Raw genomic sequence first — 20233 nt, 5'->3', positions numbered from 1 at the left:
AAGGGGCAGGTGACAAGTTAGCCCGTTTGTAAGTTAAGGTCACAGGAAACTGATAAGCCTTCTCGCCTCTCAGAAATGGCATGTTTGTTTTTGATGTGTGTGGGGGAAGTGATATGATAAATGAATAGGGTTCAGAAATAAAAGTATAAAAAAATGGATGCATGAATAAATATCTCACTCTTGCAGCACCCATCAGTGTTTCTGGACTCTCCTGGAAACCTCCCCAAACTCTTTGCTAATGCAGAAGCAATGTAGGCCGTGCCTCTGTGAGCCTCATGCGCTGTACACTGTTGACGGTGGTATGCTTTGCCCCCTCTCAGCATCCCCAGTGCCATGGAGTGAAACCCTGGGCCTCATGATTGCTAAATGTCACTGTGCCATTGGGCCACACCTCTGCCATGCCACGTTTACTGGAGGTTGGACCTAGGTTGTATCACAGGCCAGACACACCCTGTATACCCAGCTAGAGCCCCAGCACGGTTCCCTTTTCCTTTTGACACAGTTTCTTGCTGGAACTCACTCTGCAACTTAAGAAGTCTTGAACTTAAGACAGGGTTTCTCTGTGCAGTCCTGGCTATCCTGAAACACACTTTGCAGACCAGGTTGGCCTTGAACTCAGAGATCTGAGTTCTGACAGTATTATCAGCTATCTTTAAGCTGATTGGTCCTGAGTGAGGGAAGAGGGGTGGGGGACAGGGGAATTTCAGCCATAACTTTTTGGCTTATTAGTAGCATTTTTCAGTGTCACCTATAGATAATTACTTCTGGGAAGTAGAGTCTGACAACCTGAACTTAATTCCACCTAATGAGTAAAATGGGCACTGAATACAAAATAGTTTTGTATTCAAAATGGACACTGAATACAAAATAATTTTAACAGTTATATTAAAAGGAGCAAGCAGGCGTGGTGGCGCACACCTTTAATCCCAGCACTCGGGAGGCAGAGGCAGGTGGATTTCTGAGTTTGAGGCCAGCTTGGTCTACAGAGTGAGTTCCAGGACGACAGCCAGGGCTATACAGAGAAACCCTGTCTCGAAAAACCAAAAAAAAAAAAAAAAAAAAAAAAAAGGAGCAGGCCTCAACCAAACTGTGCCAACTAGACAAGCTAATGCAGCTCTCTGTCCTTCCTATGTCTTTCTGTCCTTCCTATGTCTTATATAAGCAATGAAACAGAACTCCAGTGTGAATTATTTAAATCGTTTTAAAGAAGTGCTAATGAAGATCATTTTCTTCTTGCACACTGCTTTAAGAAATTAGATTTTTACAATTTTCTTGGTTATCTGTAAATAAAAATTTAATTAGCCAAAAGGATGACATCAATGACTGTAAGTAATGCTTCAGGGTTCTATAGGCACCTGGATTGATTCACAGGCACATAACCCCACACACGCACACACACACAGACACACACACACACACACACACTCAGACACACACACACACATACACACACACACTCAGACAGACACACACACACATACACACTCCGACACACACACACACAATTTAAAGTTAAAACAGTATTTTCATTTAAAAATAATTTCAGCATGCTGAAGTCACTTAGTTCACCTAATTCTGCTCTTAGTGTTAACAGTAGATTGTTAACAGTAGATTGGGGGAAGGAAATGACACTACAGCCATATATGGGGGTTCTCCCTTCAGTCTTTCCCCTCCTCCTTCCTTGCCAGGCCTCACGCACACTAAGCAGGTGTTCTAGCACAAGTTCATCCCCAATCTCCAATACGCTTTTCTTAAAAATAATAATAATTAAAAATTTTTTAAAGATTTACTTACTATTATATCTAAGTACACTGTAGCTGTCTTCAGATGCACCAGAAGAGGGCGTCAGATCCCATTACAGATGGTTGTGAGCCACCATGTGGTTGCTGGGATTTGAACTCAGGACCTCTGGAAGAGCAGTTTGTGCTCTTAACCGCTGAGCCATCTCTCGAGCCCTAATTAAAAATTTTTATACAACATATTTTGGTCGTATTCTTTCCCAGCTCTTCCCAGATCTGCCCCACCTCACCTCTCTGTCCACCCAACCTCATGTTCTCTCTCTCCCTTTCTCTCAGAAATAAACAGGAGCAACAACAAATCAAAACAGACAGACTTTAAAAGAATCAATGAGACAAAGACCAAAATGCCCACCAACCCCCCCCCCCCCCCCAAATAAAAAGACAAGCAAAGCAACAACATAAACATGGAATCTGCGTGTGTGGTCAACTCCTCCTGGGCATGGCGTCTGCCCTGGGGTTGTAGAAATATTTAATCCCGGCCCGGGGTTTCTCCCCCACCTTTTACCATTTAGTTCCTGGATAAAAGATACACTCAACCTTTATATTTACAATAAACCTTAGACAGTACATGAACCAGACAGCTAGCTACCTTCATGCTGCTAAATCTATTTACCTATCGATAGCCTCGAGTTATTATGTTTCATCTGGGCTGCTCTTTACTTCAGTTGGCCAGCCTTCTGGGCCACGTTTTCATGACTCACCTAACCCAAGGGGTTCTCCTTCCTTCTCCTCCACCACCTCCTCCTCCTCTTCCTTTTCTTCCTCCTCCTCCTCCTCCTTCTTCTTCTCCTGTTTCTCCTAAGACCCCAAGACTGAGAAACCTAAACCCCACCTATGTCTCTTCTGCCCAGCTATTGGCTATTGGCATCTTTATTCACCAATCAGAAATAACGTTGGGCAACCGGTTTTGGGAGGCCCAATATTAGCATTAGAATACAAGCAGCTTCTGGCCAACTACAGCCTGGAATGTGGTTGGTCAACCCAGTGACCCCCATTGGAGAGAACTGCTGTTCCCTTTCTCAGAAGGGGTTGGTTGCAAATAGCTTCTTGGTTAAGGGTGGGACCCTGTCTTAGTTAGGGTTCTACTGCTGCAAAGAGACACTAAGAACAACACAACTTTCATAAAGAAAACCATTCATTGGGGCTGGGTTACAGCTTCAGAGGTTCAGTCCATTATGATGGGAACATGGCAGTGTGCAGGCCGACTTGATGCTGGAGGAGCTGAGAGTTCTACATCTTGATCCAAAGGCAAGAACATCCTCTAGCAAGGCCACACCTCCTTTGGTAAGGCCACGCCTCCTAACAGTGCCACTCTCTAGGGCCAAGCATTCAGACACATGAATCTATGGAGGACAGACCTACTCAAACCACCACAGATCCTGTTTTTCTTTCTCAGTGCTGGGATCTGTCTGGTTTGCAGCTGTGCAGGCCCTGTGCATGCTATCCCAGTCTCTGACAGCCCCGCCATGTCTGGAGGATGCAGTGTCCTGGCTGAGGAACACGCCCCGCCTTAAGTGCTGATGTACTTTAGTCCGTCTGCATCTTGGTGCGGAGGAGCACAGTCCGTCCTGTGTGCTGTTCTCTGTCCTCACACGTTCTTCATGCCGTGAGGCTGTCTAAGCTGTCCTGATGATAATGTCCTGATGGTGTCTCTGTCACCCGACCTGGAGAGGTCAGTCTTCCTTTACGCTGTTTGGAACTTCCTGTTCCTCTAATGAAAGGGGACAGGGGTCTGGCGGAGGGTCTTCCTTCTCTGAGTCCTCTTTGTTTCTTTTCCTATTTGTTACCAAGTCTGTGTTCTTCACATGCCACGGGCACACTGGATTTCCCCTAGCACTACTTGGTGTTGTCTCTTATTTACAGAACCCACTGACACTGAATTTAAACTTCAACCTTCTTTTCTTGGCTTTTTAATTCCTTTTAACACTTAGATGAGAGGTGATGGAGTGTCTTCCTGGCGCTGCTGTTTGTTTTTGCTTTTGTTGATACTGGGCTTACGTCACCCAGGCTAGCCTTGAACGCCCTAGGTAACCAAGGATGGCTTTGAACTTGCAGTGCTCCTGCTTCTACTGCCCAAGTGCTGGGTCTAGGCAGGCACTACCCCTCTCCCATTTACCAAGCGCTAGAGATCAGACCCAGGGCTTCACGCCTAGTAGGCGAAGGTTCTTTCAACTTGGCTGTACCCTCTGCTTCCCAAATTGCCTTCTCTTAATTTTTATTAGTTAAAATTATTCTGTTAAAGTATTACGATAGAAAATAAGTATTTGAATAGACATGTATAGAAGTATCTAGACTGTTTCTCTTCTTTGTCCCATTCTACTTATAATCTAAAAACCTACAAAATCACACTCTTGAATAAGCACTCTAACATGTTAGGGATTATTAGCCTGCAACTTGTAGCTCTCAGTGAAGGATGGCCTCCCACAGAACATTAAATGGGCCCGGGTAGCTTTGCTTGTCACAATTGGATACACAAATGGTTGCAGTTGCTGCTACCCATAATTCAAGCCCTGCAACAAAGACATGCCTATTCCCATGGCAGCCAGTGGTGCCAAGCCCAAGACACCTGATGGAGAATTAGCAGCTTTGTGTGTGTGTGTGTGTGTGTGTGAGTGTGTGATGTAAAATATCTACATGTATTAGTACAGTTTACCTGCTTAAGATCCTTCCTTTAGCTTTTAGTTTTTAAAAGAAATCACACACACACACACACACACACACACACACACACCTCCAAAGCAGTCATGTACTTTATCCCCATTCTGTACCCATTTTCAGTTCCCCTGGAAGTGGCTTCTACATATACCATTGGTTGTTTTTGTTTTTTTGTTTCTTTTTTTCTGGGTTTGTTTGTTTGTTTGTTTGTTTGTTTTTTAACTGTCCTGTCCTCTCTCTTTCCCTCTGTCTCTGAGGCAGGGTTTCACACAGTGGCCCAGTTTGTTAGTTACTTTTCTGTTGCTGTGACACCACGATTAAGGCAACTTGCAGAAGAAAGACTTGATTTGTAAAAGCTGTAGTTCCAGAGGGGTAAGAGCCCACCATGTCAGGGAGGCAGAGCAGCAAGCAGCAGGCAGGGGAGCCGGGGCAGGAAGCTGGGCAGGAAGCAGGAGGCAGGAAGGTGCGAGGGACAGAAGCTATAATCTGAAGCCAGTCCCAGAGCTCAGTTTTCCTCAGCAAGGCTGTCCCCAAGGCTCCCCTAGCAGTGTCACTAACTAGGAACCTACTGCTCAGGTGTCCGAGCCTGTGGGGCTCACCCAGAGAACCTGGAACTCACTCGGGTGACTTTAAGCTTGTGAGCCACTCTTAAGAGTCGCAAATGCTAGGATTACAAGTGTGGGCCATTATTCCTGCTACAAACAAATTTTAGGAAACTTAAAAAAAAAAAAAAAAAAAAAAAAAACAGAACAAAACAAAACAGAAGGAAAAAAAGGGGTCCTTCTCACCCCAGATCTTAGGAAACTTTCATTTAAAAGTTTTAAATTGATTTATTATTGTTGTTTTTTGTTTGTTTTGTTTTTGAGACAGATGTCACTCCAGGGAGCAAGCAGCTTCCTTTGCCTTTGCTTCCTGAGTGCTGGGAACAAAGGTGTGCGTGGCCCCGCCTGTTGCGGTGAATCTCCGCGCCTAGACTGGGCAGATCTACCGCTACACTACCATCTTCCACATCTATGAGACCCCTTAGAACTTGCCGTTTCTCCAGGCCGTGTGCTTCTGCTCCACTTTTCTTCTTCTTCCTCCTCCTCTGCGTCCTCTCCCTCTTCCATTTTCTCCTTCTCTCTCTCCACCTTCCCTTTTATCTGCCCAACCATCAGCTCTCCTTTACTTTATAAATCTAGGTGGGAAGCAGGTTTACAGGAAAACACCTAAGTGCTGACTCAGTCCCCATTCACAACTACTCTCGGGAGAATGGAATTAACATCAAATTTAACTAGTCCCAGGGCTATCCACAGCACGCGGCCACCCAGAAAATTCGCTTTTGATCAGTGCTTTAGCATTTTAGTTGTGGCGTTGTGTTTTGTTTGCTTTTAATTGGTGTTTTTCTTTGACTAGTACTTCACCCTAGCGATCTGAGAGAGAAGGCCTTGTCTGGTGCTTGTTCGTGTGGTCTTTGGCTTTGCATGTTTGCATGGTTATTGTGGCTTAGAGTAAACTGTTCTAAACCAATGGAGAATAACTTTGAAAGTATTTGTCATCCGTCCTTCTACCTTTTATAGCCGAAGTTTCTCAGCCTGACATGGTGGCACACACACCTTTAATCTCAGCACTTGAGAAGCAGGTCTGCATCTGTGAATTCAAGGCAAGCCAGGGCCACATAGTACCTGCCTCTTACTTCTGAAGTCGCTCTGAGGGCTCCACCCCAGGCCTCAGTTCCAGGGCGTGTGAACCTTACTTTGCCCCTTGTTCTGCAGGAGTCATTTAAAGCTGAATCAGCCTTTACCGCAGTCCCAAGAGTGGTCAGTCGGTTACATCCTGACGCGAAAGAATGCACATTATTTCCAGGTTCCCATAAAGAGGTCTGACTGTTATTGCATGTGCTCATTTGTATAGGGATGACGGAGACCCCTTGTGCACGATTTCACCTCAGTGCTTTCATAGACCGAGAGTCTCAGTGTTAGCCTGAGGGTTTCACTGGGTTTCTTTCTTTTGTCGTGAATAATTAGGAAGCGCCTGTAAGGTGTCTTTTGTAATGATTTTCTGTCTGGTAACATTGCCAGGACTGGCTGGCCTCTAAATGCCTGTCACCAGGCTCTATTGTACGGGTCACTGGAGACCAGGACTGTAAAGTTGATCTGAAGAGTCTCAGCATGTCCCTTGCTGTCATCGAGACTTTCATCTACACTCGGGACCTGAGTGTCTCTAGCTGGTATGTAACTGCTGCGACTGTAACGCCTGTGTTCTTTTCTTTAACAGGGGGAAGTGCAGCGTGGCCCTGCTGAATGAGACAGAATCCGTGTTGTCATACCTTGACAAGGAGGTAATTTGCAGCCGTCTCCGCTTTTGTTTTCTCTCCATTACTTCACATGAAGCCCACACTTTGGATGTCCTTTTGGGCCAGCGTGTTATTGTGCCATCCTTGCAAGGCGACACCAACCAGAGTGTGTTTGGGCAGTAGCACTGTCCAGGCTAAAGGCAGAGTCATCAAATGCAGTGGCCTTTGTCACTTGCCAGTGAGAGGCTCAGGACAGAGATGTGGGTGTTTATCTCTGAGCCTCGTTCCTTCTCCCTCTGGCCCTCGGTTTTGAGTAAATGGCTCACGCTCTAGGGGCTCTGCACAATTCCTAAGAGTTTAGTGGCCTGGTCACTGTGCTTATTAACTCTTGGGCACTGGAGGCTTTTTTGGTTATGTTGTCTTTAAGAATTATTATTATTCTATGTTTGTGTGTCTGCCCACATGCACATACATGGAATGGCTACAGGGCAGACATGGATACTACTGTGTGCATAAGGAGGTCACAGGCCAACTTGGTAGACTCACTTCTGTACATCTACCTTTTTTTTTTTTAATTTTAAGATTTATTTATTTATTTTATGTATGAGTACACTGTAGCTGTGTTCAGACATACCAGGTCCCATTACAGATGGTTGTGAGTTGCCATGTGGGTGCTAGGAATTGAACTCAGGACCACTGGAAGAGCAGTCAGTGCTCTTAACCGCCGAGCCATCTCTCCGGCCCCCATCTACCTTTTTATGTGGGTTGCGGGTCATTAGTCTTGGACTGCAAGCAACCATTACCCCCCTCTGAGTAGTCTCACTGGCCTTACTGAGCATTTACAGAAACAGTGGAGTCTTTAGTGTGAGGGCTGGTTGGTGGTAAACGCTGTAGTTGGTTGCAGCTGTGTCTGTCCTTATAGTCACGACTACACATTACAGCTGGGGCGAGAATGACAGAATTATAATGACTCGTTAACGGAATTTGCATAGTGATATTCACAGACCTCATGGATGGGGCAGAGGGATGGCTCAGTGGTCATGAGCACTTGATGATCTTGTAAAGGACCTGAGCTCGGTTCTCAGCACAAACTTGGCAACTTACAGCCACCTGTAAGTCCAGTTCCAGGGGATCCCGTACCTTTGCCTGTGGGTTCCAGGATTGTGTGTAATACACAGACACACATGCAGGCGGACACGGATACACATAAAGTAAAAATAAACACATCTTAAAAACCACACACATGTAAGCTTCACTCTTGTATTTTTAGTCAATATATGTGGCTTTTGGTTTGCTTGCTTGCTTTTGAGACAGTCTCACTATGTATGAATGTATGTATGCATGTATGCTTGTTTGTATGAATGCATGCATGAGCTCACAGAGATCCTCCTGCCTCTGTCTCCTGACTGCTGGGACTAAAGATGTAACCATCACACCCCCGCTTCATTTTGTTTTTGAAATAGAGTTTTGCTGTGTAGCTCAGACTGGCCTCAAAAGATCCTCCTGCCTCAGCCTCCCTTATAGCCAGCCCTTCTGGCTTGGCAAAACTCTGTACTAGAGTAATTAATGGCTTTCTTTCATATTAAAACAAATTATACAATTTTGTATTCTTCTTAGAGATTAACGTATTTACTAAAATGAACTCTTATATACTCAAAAGTTAAAGTTACATAATTCACTTTACAGAAGTAGACTGAGGTCATCTCACTTGGGTGGCGTTTGTCTTCTTGTTTTCCAGGATACCTTCTTCTACTCACTGGTATACGACCCTTCAGTGAAAACATTATTGGCCGACAAAGGTGAAATCAGAGTGGGACCAAAGTACCAAGCTGACATTCCAGACATGCTACCAGAAGGTGAGTGCTCTGGGTTCGAGTCCTGGGAAACTGGTGTTCTACAACCGGAGGACCTTGGAACCTTCATGGAAGACGAACTATAAACGGACAGTTTAAAAGTCTGAGCCTTCCAATTTTAGAAGCATAAACAGCATGAGAGAATAATCTACTCACCAGGTGACTCCTTCATGACTGCATGTTAGTCTGTGGGTTGTGTGTACACGCAGATGTGTGTGAGTGGGTGTGTATATCTCTGTGTGTGGTGTGTTCATGCATGTGTGAGTGTGTGGGGGTGTGGTTCACACAGGTTTGTGTGTGGGGTAGACCAGTGGTCAGCGTTCCGTAGGGTGTCTGTCACCTTGTGAGACGGGGTCTTCAGCTGGACTGGAGCCTGTTTCTTTCACTAGACTGTCTGGTCAGTGGGTGCCAGGGATCACCCCGTCCCCCTGCTCAGGGCTGCATTACAGTCATGCATTTCTGTGTCCAGCTTCTTCCTTCTGTGGGCATGAGAAGGAGATCCTTGTGTCTGGGCAGCAAGCTGTCACCCACCGTGGCAAGCTGTCACCACTGAGCATCTCGCAGGCTCTGTGGCTGCTTTTAAGTTTTAGAATGTTAGCACTGTGCCAGGCGTGACTGCACAGGCCTTTTTAGGTACCGAGGCAGGCAGATCTCTGTTAGCTTGAGGGTAGCCTGGTCTACCTAGTGAGTTCCAGGCCAGCCTAGCCAAGTCTACATAGACCCTGTCTCAAAAAAACAACAGCTGCAATAACAACAAAATTTGTTAGCGTTGTTGCACTTTGAATTAATGTGCAATCCATATTCCTTCATATTCTCCCTCTCCTCCTCTGCATCCAATCTCCAACACGCCCCCAGCTCCCTACCCCGAGGATCAGGGCCTGATGTAGACTTGGCAAGCACTCTGTCAGCTGAGCTATGTTCCCAGCCTTCTGTTTGGAGATCATAAGAGCCTTCAGGCCACAAGCTCAGGGGCAGTAGAGTCTAGTGAGCACAGGCCACAAGCTCAGGGGCAGTGGAGTCTAGTGAGCACAGGCCACAAGCTCAGGGGCAGTGGAGTCTAGTGAGCAATCCCATCTTGGTCAGGATTTGGCGATCTGTATAGTTCATATAACTGAGACATTCACAGTTTAAAAATTTTAAAGACCTCTGATTAGACTTATCTTATACATCTATGTGGATCATGTGAGTATATGTCACAGTGGGTACCTGGGATATCCAGAGAAAGCATAGGATCCCCTGGGACTGCAGTTACAGATGACTTTGTGAGCTTTCTGATAGAGATCCTGGGAACTAACTCGGGTTCTCTGAAAGAGCAGGGAGTGTTCTTAACCACTGAGCCATCTCTACCCCACAGTCTCATAATTAAGCAGATCTTCCTAGAGAGGGGTACTTGTCTTTGTTTTTATTTTTATTTTATTTTTGGCTTATTTTTAAAATTATTACTGGTTAGCTTTATTTCTGTGTGTTTCTCATTTACAAAAACAAAACTATACCACATTTGTAGATCTTAGAGAAAAATGCCATTTAGAAGTTTTTTATTCCTTGAGCCAGCCTGGTCCACAGAGCGAGGTCCAGGTCAGACAGAGCATACAGAGAAACCCTGTCTCAAAAAAAACCAACAAAACAATAACAAAATAACAACAACAATAGGCCTGGCCTTTGCTGGGTGGTGGTGGTGCATGCTTTTAATTCTGTCACTCAGGCAGGCGGATCTCTGAGTTCCAGGACAGCCAGGGCTACACAGAAACCCTGTGCAAAAAAACAAAAACAAACAGAACAAAACAAAACATTTATTACATTTTGTGTGTGTTTGTGTGTGTGTGTGTGTGTGTGTACATGCTAAAGCTGTATGGTGGGGGGTCAGAGAACAGTCTCCATCACATGGACCCTAGGGATTCTGCTTGTGAGGTTTGGCAGCCTGTACCTTTCCCTGCTAAGGAAGTTTACTGGCCTGACATGCCGTTTTAAAAAACCACTAATGAAGAAGTCATTTGGATTCTTACTGCGGCCTCAGCTGCAGTCTCAGTATTTTTTTGGCACTTGTGATGGGACGGCCAACCAGAGGCCTGGCTTAAAGAACCTTCTTCCTAATTCGCCTCTGTTAGGGGAAAGGAGCTTTAGCAGTCACAGTAGATGTATAGAGTCAGGAGCATGGGCCTGGTGTGTTGTGTGCTTATCAATCCAGCACTTGGGAGGAGGCTGAGGCAGGAGAGTGCTTGAGTTTTGTCCTGGATTATGTGGCAAGACTATGTCTTGAAAAATAAAAAAACAACAGACAAACAACCAAACCAAAACACGCCAGAGGCATTGCCACCACACTGGCAGCTGCATACAGCTGGGTACCTGCTTGCAGTGCAAATGAGCAGCAGAGGGAACAAGCATTTAGGACTTGGTGCAATTCAAGCTTACTAAGTGGGCGGACGATCTCCAGCGCGTGTGTTTGACCGCTGGCCAGATGGCAGTTAGCATTGGCATGGGAGGCAGATGTGGACTAATAGCCCGGGTAGGAGGCGGCAGAGGCTTGCCAGAGCCTGATACAGGCTTGCTTTTTTGTGACCATGTCAGGATAGATTCTAGAAGATCCGGTGTGGTGTTTCAGGGTTCACTTATGGCTTCTTATCCCTCAACAAAGCAAATACGTCAGAGCTGGAATGATGAACACAGCTTGTAACGAAGATGAAGATTAGATACTAAATATTTCATTAGATTGAGACTATCTTGTGGGAGTTTTCCATAGAACAACATGTCATGTGGGAAATTTAAAATTACTATTTAAATGAATTATAAAACTATAATTTTAAGAAAAAAGTCTATCCTTTATATGAAAATGTTAATTGTGAAATGGTTAAACTAAGATTTAGATTTCTAGATTTGGGTAAAACATGGCTAATAGGTCTTAAATTATAATCTGGGATGGGAAATAGTTCAACGTGTCTGACCTAACCTTTTGTTTTTCTTTAAAGAGTTTGTGCACACCTTTAATCCCAGCACCAGGGAGGCAGAGGCAGGTGGACCTTTGAGTTGGAGAGCAGCCAGGGCCTCACAGAGAAATCCTGTCTTGAAAAAAAAACAAAAAGAGGAAAAAAAAAAAAAAAAAAAGCGAGCATGTGGCCGTGCATTGGCTGTTGTGATAAGTGGGTGATGCACCCGTCAGCACTGGAGTGTGGATTTCAGAAGGGGGTCTGTTTTGAGGGCTAAAGAATTGATCTGTGCATATGTCATTATGTTTTTTTTTTTTTTTTTTTTTTTTTGGTTTTTCGAGATAGGGTTTCTCTGTATAGCCCTGGCTGTCCTGGAACTCACTCTGTAGACCAGGCTGACCTCGAACTCAGAAATCCACCTGCCTCTGCCTCCCAAGTGCTGGGATTAAAGGCGTGCGCCACCACGCCCGGCTCATTATGTGTTTTAAAAACAAGATTGGTTTACCTGTTGTCATGAAATAGGAAAAACGTTGGCAGATCGAGTAGGAACAGTGTCTGTCTCTTCGGTAGACCTGCAGTGCTCAGAGACACATTTAAGGGCCCAGGAGGAGAACTGAGGAATTCCAGAGGAGTCCCTCCAACCCGCGCAGGCCGCCAAAAGGCTGGTTTTATGGCTTTAGAATCTGCTGCACCTCTCTGCTATGGGAGAGCCACGTGGGACACTTACCTTCCAGATAAGCAGTGGTGTTTGCAAAAGGCAAAACACTCCTCCACCTTGAACGTGACTTTTAATTCCACTGAAACTCTGCCAGAATGGGCATCTCGGTGGAGGCCGGGGCTCAAGGTTTAGGGAGATCCACTGACCTTTGGCTCCGGGCATATGTCAGAGGAGCCTTCGTTTTGACCCTTACAGCTTATTCATTTGACTGCTCTCAGAACAAGTTCCCCAGGTTTTGAAAGCTCTGTCCATTTTTTTCCCATAAGCAGTGTTATTTTCTCACTCTCCCTTTCTCTGATGATTGAATGTGGGGCCTCCTCACACATGCTAGACAAGAGCTCAGCCAATGAGCTACATCCCCAGCTCAACCGTGTTGTTTGCCATGGCTAATTTTGTAGGACGCAGATCTTTCAACACTGCTAGAAACTGATGGGCTTAAATAGGAATCTCATGCTGGGAACAGGAAAAGCTGGAGCCTGTGCCAGCTTGGAGCCCCAGTCTCCAGGAGAGAGACTTCACAGTTTGTTTTGGTTTGTTTTTTTAAGCAGGATCTCACTGTGTAGCCTTGGCTGGCCTGGAACTTACAGAGATCTGCCTGCCCCTGCCTGCCTGGTGCTGGAGTTTGTGGTGTGTGCCATCAAGCTCAGCCTCAAATAGTTTCAACTTTCAGGAGAGATGGAGCAGAGTCAGTGATGGGAGGGGCCACATCTTGACCACATCTTTGTCAAAGTGTGTAGCTACACTTAGCTGTGGTCCTCTGCTTAAAGCAGCATCTCATGTCAGGGCCATGAAGATGGGCTTGGAGGGGCTAGCATGGTCACACTGCATAATACTCTCCCTTTAAATTTAACTGTAAGGAGATATACATTGCAGACATGTAGAACAGTAATTCTCAACAACAGGACAAGTTTGTCCCCTAGGGAACATTAAGCAATGTATAAACATTATTGTCCTATTGGTGAAGGAAGTAGATAGGTGATATTCTACAGGCACACCTTAGGTACAGTCCACTGATGCTGCCAAACGTGGGAGAATGCACAGAATGTCGTCAGCCCTAAGTGTCAAGTGTTGTCTTAGGGTTCTATTGCTGTGAAGAGACACACACCGTGATACCTTACGAAGGAAAGCATTTAACCGGGGCTGGCTTACAGTTGCAGAGGTTCAGTCCATTATCATCATGGTGGGGAGCATGGCAGGGTGCTGGAGGAGCCCAGAGTTTTAGGTCGTCTTCCACAGGCAGCCGCAGGATTGTGTGAGCCACACTGAGCAGAGCTTAAGCACAGGAGACCTCAAAGCCCACCCCCACAGTGCCAACGAGTCCTCCAACAAGGCCACACCTCCTAATAGTGCCACTCCCTGTGGCCAAGCATTCAAACACATGAGTCTGTAGGGGCTGTTTCTATTCAAACCACAAGTGTCTAGCTTGAGAAAACCTGCTACAATGACTTCTTGGGACTTGTGTTTAGTTAGTGTCCGTTATAACTTATATGATTATAATCTTAAATTTTCAAATATATATTACTATATGCCCTAGTATTTTTCTCTATTATGTGATACAAGGTCTCACATAGCTTAGATTGGCCTCTTCCTGCCTTTATGTCCCAAGTGTTGTAAAACCACTAAGCCTAGTTTCATGTGGTGTTGAGGATTGAACTCAGGGTTTTAGGCATGTTAGCAAGTGTGTAAGTAGCCAGGCTTTGTCCCCTGTCCCTGCTTCTCAACTCTCATCAAGTACTCTTGTGGTGTTGGGGAATCAAGTCGAGCTCAGCATTGCATGGCTCACTGTAGCTCTGTGCTAGAGCCCATTCAAAATTAGTTCTGCTTCTTAGTAATACTGCTTGACTTGTAGATTAATAACATAACTTATCTGCTTCCAAAATTAAGTTCTTATAAATTTATACTATGAGAGACTTGTGCAGAAATGCTGTCAGAAAGACTTAGAACTTCCCCATCTATTGAGATCATCTTTGCTTTGGAAATCCTAATGATTACATAAATATACTGCCAATGTTATTTGTATTTCTTATTTTTATTGTCACAGTGAATGTGATTTTTTCTCATATTACATTTTCTTTGGAATTCTACTGAGCTTTTTGTATTCATATTTATGATGCTATTCTAGTAACTTATTATTCCTTTGATTCATATCTCAGTATATCAGCCAGAGTTTTTCGAGCAATACCCAACAAAAATGGTGATAAATGGCCTCCTTGAGTGTTTCTGATTTAAATATAACAGAAAAAAATGCCAGATAGTGGCAGTTGGTACAACTAAGATGAATTTTATTTAGGAAGCAGATATTTCCAGCTGTCCTGGAAATGGCTTCTAGGATGTGTGATACACCTTGGTCCTTTCACACAGGAGCATGGCTGGGGTTTGTAAGGAATATACTGAAGAAATAATTTATGATCCCCCAAATCTTCAAATGGTTAGAGGATCTGTGCTGTGTAAGAACATTTCTGGATCTATGTTTCTCCAACTTTATATGATTAAAAAAAAAAAAAGTAGAGGGGCTGAAGAGATGGCTCAGCAGTTAAGAGCACTGACTGCTTTTCCGAAGGTCCTGAGTTCAAATCCCAGCAACCACATGGTGGCTCACGACCATCCATGTGACATCTGACGCCCTCTTCTGGCGTGTCTGAAGACAGCTACAGTGTACTTAGATATAATAATAAATAAAATCTAAGAGACAAAAAAGGTGGCTGAGGCAGGCAGATTTCTGAGTTCGAGGCCCGCCTGGTCTACAGAGTGAGTTCCAGGACAGCCAGGGCTATATAGAGAAACCCTGTCTCCAAAACCAAAACCAAAACCAAAAAAAAAAAAAAAAAAAAGGTGGCTATGACAGCTGCTGAGACAAAGCCTCAGTGTGTTGTCCTGGATGACTTGGCATTTGTGTCCATTTTCCTGTCTCTGCCTCCAAGGTGGAGGAATTATGGACACACACCACTACACTTGCCTGGGATCTCAAGGGATGCATGCTAATGCTGCCACGGTGTAGGTTTGGTTGTATCACAACCTCTGCATACCTGCTATCAAAGGATGTACTCAGATGTGACCACTCTATACCTGACACTTGAGCATTTCTAACTCTTTGGTAACCATAGTGTCAACCACATGCTATAGTATGATTAACAATAACCATATGCTACAGTGTCAGTAACAACAACTACATGCTACAGTGTCAATAATAACAACCATGTGCTACAGTATCAATAGCAACCACATGCTACAGTGTCAATAACAACAACCACATGCTACAGTGTCAGTAACAATAACCATATGCTATCAGTAGCAACTATATTCTGTGTTACAGTGTCAATAACAACTGCATAACAATAACCATGTGCTAGGTGTCAAACAACAATCTTGTGCTACAGTGTCAATAACAACCACATGCTACAGTGTCAGTAACCACATAACAATTCCGTTGTTACAGTTTCAATAACAACCATGTACTACAGTATTAATAACAACCATATGCTACAGTGTCAGTAACAATAACCGTGTGTTACAGTGTCAATAACAACCATATGCTATAGTGTCAATAACAACAAACAACCATGTGCTACAGTGTCAATAACAACACTCCCTTTCCTTTGTCTTTGGGCAGGAGACTCAGATGAGAGGGAACAATCAAAATTGGAAGTTAAGGTTTGGGACCCCAATAGCCCACTAACGGATCGACAGATTGACCAGTTTTTAGTTGTAGCCCGGTGAGTATGCCACTATAGAGTCCTTTATGTGAAAAGAAAAAACAAAAGACTTGTTATTTTTATTTTATGTGTATGAGTATTTACCTGCATGTACGTAAATGTACTATATATGTGTGCTAGTTGCTTTTGGAGACCAGAAGAGGGTATCGGTTATCCTGGAACTAGAGTTAGAGACATTTGTGAGCTACCATGTGGGTGCAGAGAACCAAGTCCAGGTCCTCTGTGAGAGCAGCATTCTTTCCCACACATCCTGTGTGTCTCACTGCTAATGCCTCACATAGGAGAAAAGCATCCTGGATACTGAAGGATGTGCATGCAAATGGCTTTGGTAGCAGCCTTCACAGCATCTCCACCGTGGAGATAGAGATGTCCAGCTGGAGATGTAATGTTGTCCAGTTGAAGAGGTGAGGAGGCAAAAGAGAATGCCATTTCAGAGAAAATGCATTAACATCACTCCGATAACATAGACGACTCCAAGCAGAATTAAACAAGGGGAGGAGTGTGCAGCCAGGTGTGGGGCCTGTAATAGACCTGCAGTCCAGTACCTGGGAGGCAAACACCAAGGAGTTTGAGTTTGATGTTATCTGAGCTGCCATATCAAATTCCAAGTCAGCCTGGGCTATAAGTGACCTGATCTCAAGATAGCAGTATGTCTAATATATGTGTAGCTTCGTGGCAGGAATGCTATCAGTGGTCTGTGGTGTCAGGAATGATGGTGTTCATCTATAGTTCCAGCACTTGGGAAGCTAGGGTGAAGCCATGGGCTAGCCTCGGCTTCATAGTAAGACCCTATTGTGGAGTGATATTGATATCTATAGTTATTGTTAGCTTTTGATTGTTTGAAACAGGGTCTCACTGTGTAACCCTGACTGGCCTGGAACTCACAGAGATCCTCCTGCCTCTGACTCCTGGATTGAAGACCTGAGTCGCCACAATCAGGCCTGTTGGTCTGTTTGCTTCTTTTGTTTTGTTTTGCTAGAATTTGAGATGGTGGGTCTTTTTGGGAAGAGTGTGGGAAGGGTTAACCCCCTTCTGATTCTTCACGTGGGTATTGGTTGAACCCTGGCCACCTTCACTCTGTGAGAACCAAGTATCTGTATAGCATGGTAGGGTTTGCTTTTTACTACATATTATATTTTAAGTAAACCGATATGAAGAAGTAGCTTCCCCAGCTATCATGTTTAGCAAAGCAGACAGCCTATGTATCCTGCACCCCTCGGGGTTAAGGCTCCTTGCACACACAAAGGCTCTAGATTATTACAAATGCAAATCGGTGCTGTGGAAGTTGCTTTTAAAAAAATGACATAGTAGAAAACGTATTATTTTGAGTCGCCACAGGAAGGGTTTCTGTTCTAACATTCCATGTGGGAAACGTTACTGGGATTCACAGTTGATATTTAGGACTTGCCTCACAGTGGTAGTCCAACTCTCCTCCCTTAGTTTCCTCTTCCTATTTTTGAGCACATCTGAATACCAAATGATGTGTTCTGTTCTGAATACCAAATGATCTGCCCCACGGCAGTTTAGACTCATCTTCCCTCCCTTCTCTATGACCACACAGGTTTGGGTTGGTTTTGGTTTGTTTTTTTGTTTTTTTTCCCCTTACTTGAATGATAATTACCTACATAGGCTCAAGTGCTTGGTAGCAGAGCTTCTCAGCGTCCAGGTTTGTGGTTTGTTGCGGATTTGGTGTCTGCCTGATGAGCTTCCTTGGGGACGGGTCCCGAGACTAAACACGAAAGTCTTTTATGTTTCGTGTGTAGTTTACAGAGCCCGAAAGGAATTTCACACAATATCTTTTTGTCCTTGCTTTGTTTTCAGATACTATTGTAGCCTTGGCTGGCCTGGAACTCACTATGTAGACCAGGCTGGCTCCTAACTCATAGAGATCCTCCTGCCTCAGCCTCCTGAACGCTGGGCTTAAAGGGATTTGCCACCACACCATCCTTCATGCCGACGAGTTTCTACAGGAAACGAAGCTCAGAACAGAGTTGTTTTTGGTGTCATGTCAGTACTGCTCAGGATTACTTAGTCTGTGTTAGACTTTAACGGAGAAAAAGACTTTTCAATGATACTTAATCCCAAAACACCCAGCAACTTGTTTTCCCTTTCTTTTACAGTTAATGACATAATACACCTGGTCTCTGCTTTAGTTCCTGCTCCCAGTTAAAGCACAAAGGCAGGGGCTGGGGACGAGGCTCCGTCAGTAAAGCTCTGGCTGCTAAAGCAGGACGTTCAGTCCTTAGGACCTGTGTGTGCTGGTTGTGAACTTGGAAAGCCCAGTTGGGAGACCCCGGAGCTCCCTGGCTTGCTGTCCTAGATGGAAGCCCTGGGCTTCTAGTATGAACAACTCTCTCACAAATAAGGGAGACAGCTCCTACCACTAACGCTGGAGCTGACCTCTGCTTTCTCTGTGTGCACACATATACATATGGCTTTGCATTCCCCAAAATACACACACACACAGAGGTGCGTGCACACATACAGGCACACACACATGCACGCACAGATACCCTACTCACACACAAATTATAAAATGAAAACTCGGGCTGGAGAGATGGCTCAGCAGTTAAGAGCACTGACTGCTCTTCCAAAAGTCTCTAGTTAAAATCCTAGCAACCACATGGTGGCTCACAACCATCCATAGTGACATCTGATGCCCTCTTCTGGTGTGTCTGAAGACAGCTACAGTGTACTTAGATAGAATAATAAATAAATCTTTAAAAATTAACAAAAAATAACATAAAGTGTAGGGGTTAGTTTTTTGGCAACTTGACATGAACTGGGGTCATCTAAGAAGCAGGAACCTCCCTTCTCAGATGGGCCTGTAGATAAGTCTAAGGCGTCTTTTTTTTTTTTTTTTCTTGGTTTTTCGAGACAGGGTTTCTCTGTGTAGCCCTGGCTGTCCTGGAACTCACTCTGTAGACCAGGCTGGCCTCGAACTCAGAGATCCGCCTGCCTCTGCCTCCCAAGTGCTGGGATTAAAGGCATGTGCCACCACTGCCTGGCTAAGGCGTCTTTTCTTGATTAGTGGTTAACAGGGGAAGGTCTGATCCACTATGAGTGGTGCTCCACTAGGCAGGCAGCCCCGGGTCACTGAGGAAGCCGTGTGCACACCAGTGAGCAGCATCCTTCACGGTCTCTGCTTCAGCTTCTGCTTCCAGTTTCCTGCCTCACCCTCCCTCAGTGATGGACCAGGACTTGGAACTTCCTTCGCTAAGTTGCTTTTGTTCATAGTGTCTATTCCAGCCCTATAAAGCAAGCTGGGACAGAGGGCTGGAGAGATGGTAATCTTTTATTAAAGGAGTAGATGGCTTACTGCTCTCTGGTTTTGCTCCCTAGTGCTGTGGGAACATTTGCCCGAGCCCTGGACTGCAGCAGCTCCGTGAGGCAACCCAGCCTTCACATGAGTGCGGCCGCAGCCTCCCGAGACATCACCTTGGTAAGAAGGCTTTTGCCATTTGGGGTTAGCTTTTGCTCCTTGCTCAATTATGAACCATTATAACAGTTCCAGAGACTCGGAGGTCTCTGGCCGCTAGCACTTGTCTACCAAGTTGACTCAGGTTAGCAGTTGGTTAACTGGGCTCCGGAGTGACCTCTTGTTTGTGAGCTGAGACCGGTGAACAGTATTAGGGAGCAGATAGAGAGTAGTGGGACACACCTCTCCTTCTGGCGTGCAGTTTCTGCCAGCTTTGTGCTTTTCTCTGTCGTACTTGACTTTGGGTCACATCAAGTATTTTATTCCTTTTAATACCTAAAGGATTATTGTTGCTATCACAATTGAGATTATTGCTATGGTAACCGCATTTCACTTTGTGGGTTAATTTTTTAATAATTTTTGGTGTTCAAATATTGTGTTTTATTATGACATTTTCATACTTATTATTCTTTTTTCATATTCAGGAATTTCACACATTTGAGTTTCCCAAGCACACTCCAATGTTTATTCAAAACGACATTTGGGACAGACTCATGTAGCCCAGGCAGGCCTTGAACTCACTGCCTAGATATAGGGGACCTTGGAACTCTGATCCTCCTGCCCCTATCTCAGTGCCAGGATTACTTGGTGTGGGTTTTATTGCTGTTTTCACTTAACTTTGTGTTGTGCATGTGAGTGCACGGTGCACGTAGGTGAATGACTATATCACGGTGTTGGGCAGAGGTCGGGGGACAGCTTTCTCTTCTCCCTCTACATGGGCTCTGGGAGTTGAACTCAGGCTGTCAGGCTTTAGCAGCAAGCACCTTTACCCACTGAGCCAGCTCTCCTGCTGCGCCTGTTGTTTTTAAGGCAAGCTCTCA

At 44.8% G+C, this 20233-nt stretch overlaps 1 protein-coding gene across 5 annotated transcripts in view; it reads left to right on the top strand.

Moving 5' to 3' along the window:
• Positions 1-20233, top strand: part of Mta3 (metastasis associated 1 family member 3) — a 117419-nt gene that overhangs the window by 41205 nt on the left and 55981 nt on the right. For all 5 annotated transcript variants that reach the window (XM_029471265.2, XM_029471267.2, XM_029471264.2 and 2 more), the window contains exons 5-8: positions 6711-6774; positions 8468-8585; positions 15832-15934; positions 19277-19376. In XM_029471265.2, coding sequence (XP_029327125.1) covers positions 6711-6774; positions 8468-8585; positions 15832-15934; positions 19277-19376 — 385 coding nt within the window. The remainder of the gene's footprint in view (positions 1-6710; positions 6775-8467; positions 8586-15831; positions 15935-19276; positions 19377-20233) is intronic.

Source organism: Mus caroli, unplaced genomic scaffold (genome assembly GCF_978045245.1).
Source record: "Mus caroli unplaced genomic scaffold, Mus_caroli_1 scaffold_18, whole genome shotgun sequence".
In the NCBI taxonomy this organism is placed as follows: Eukaryota; Metazoa; Chordata; class Mammalia; order Rodentia; family Muridae; genus Mus; species Mus caroli.
Note: the sequence above shows the minus strand (reverse complement) of the source record. Positions and strands in the feature narration are given on the sequence as shown.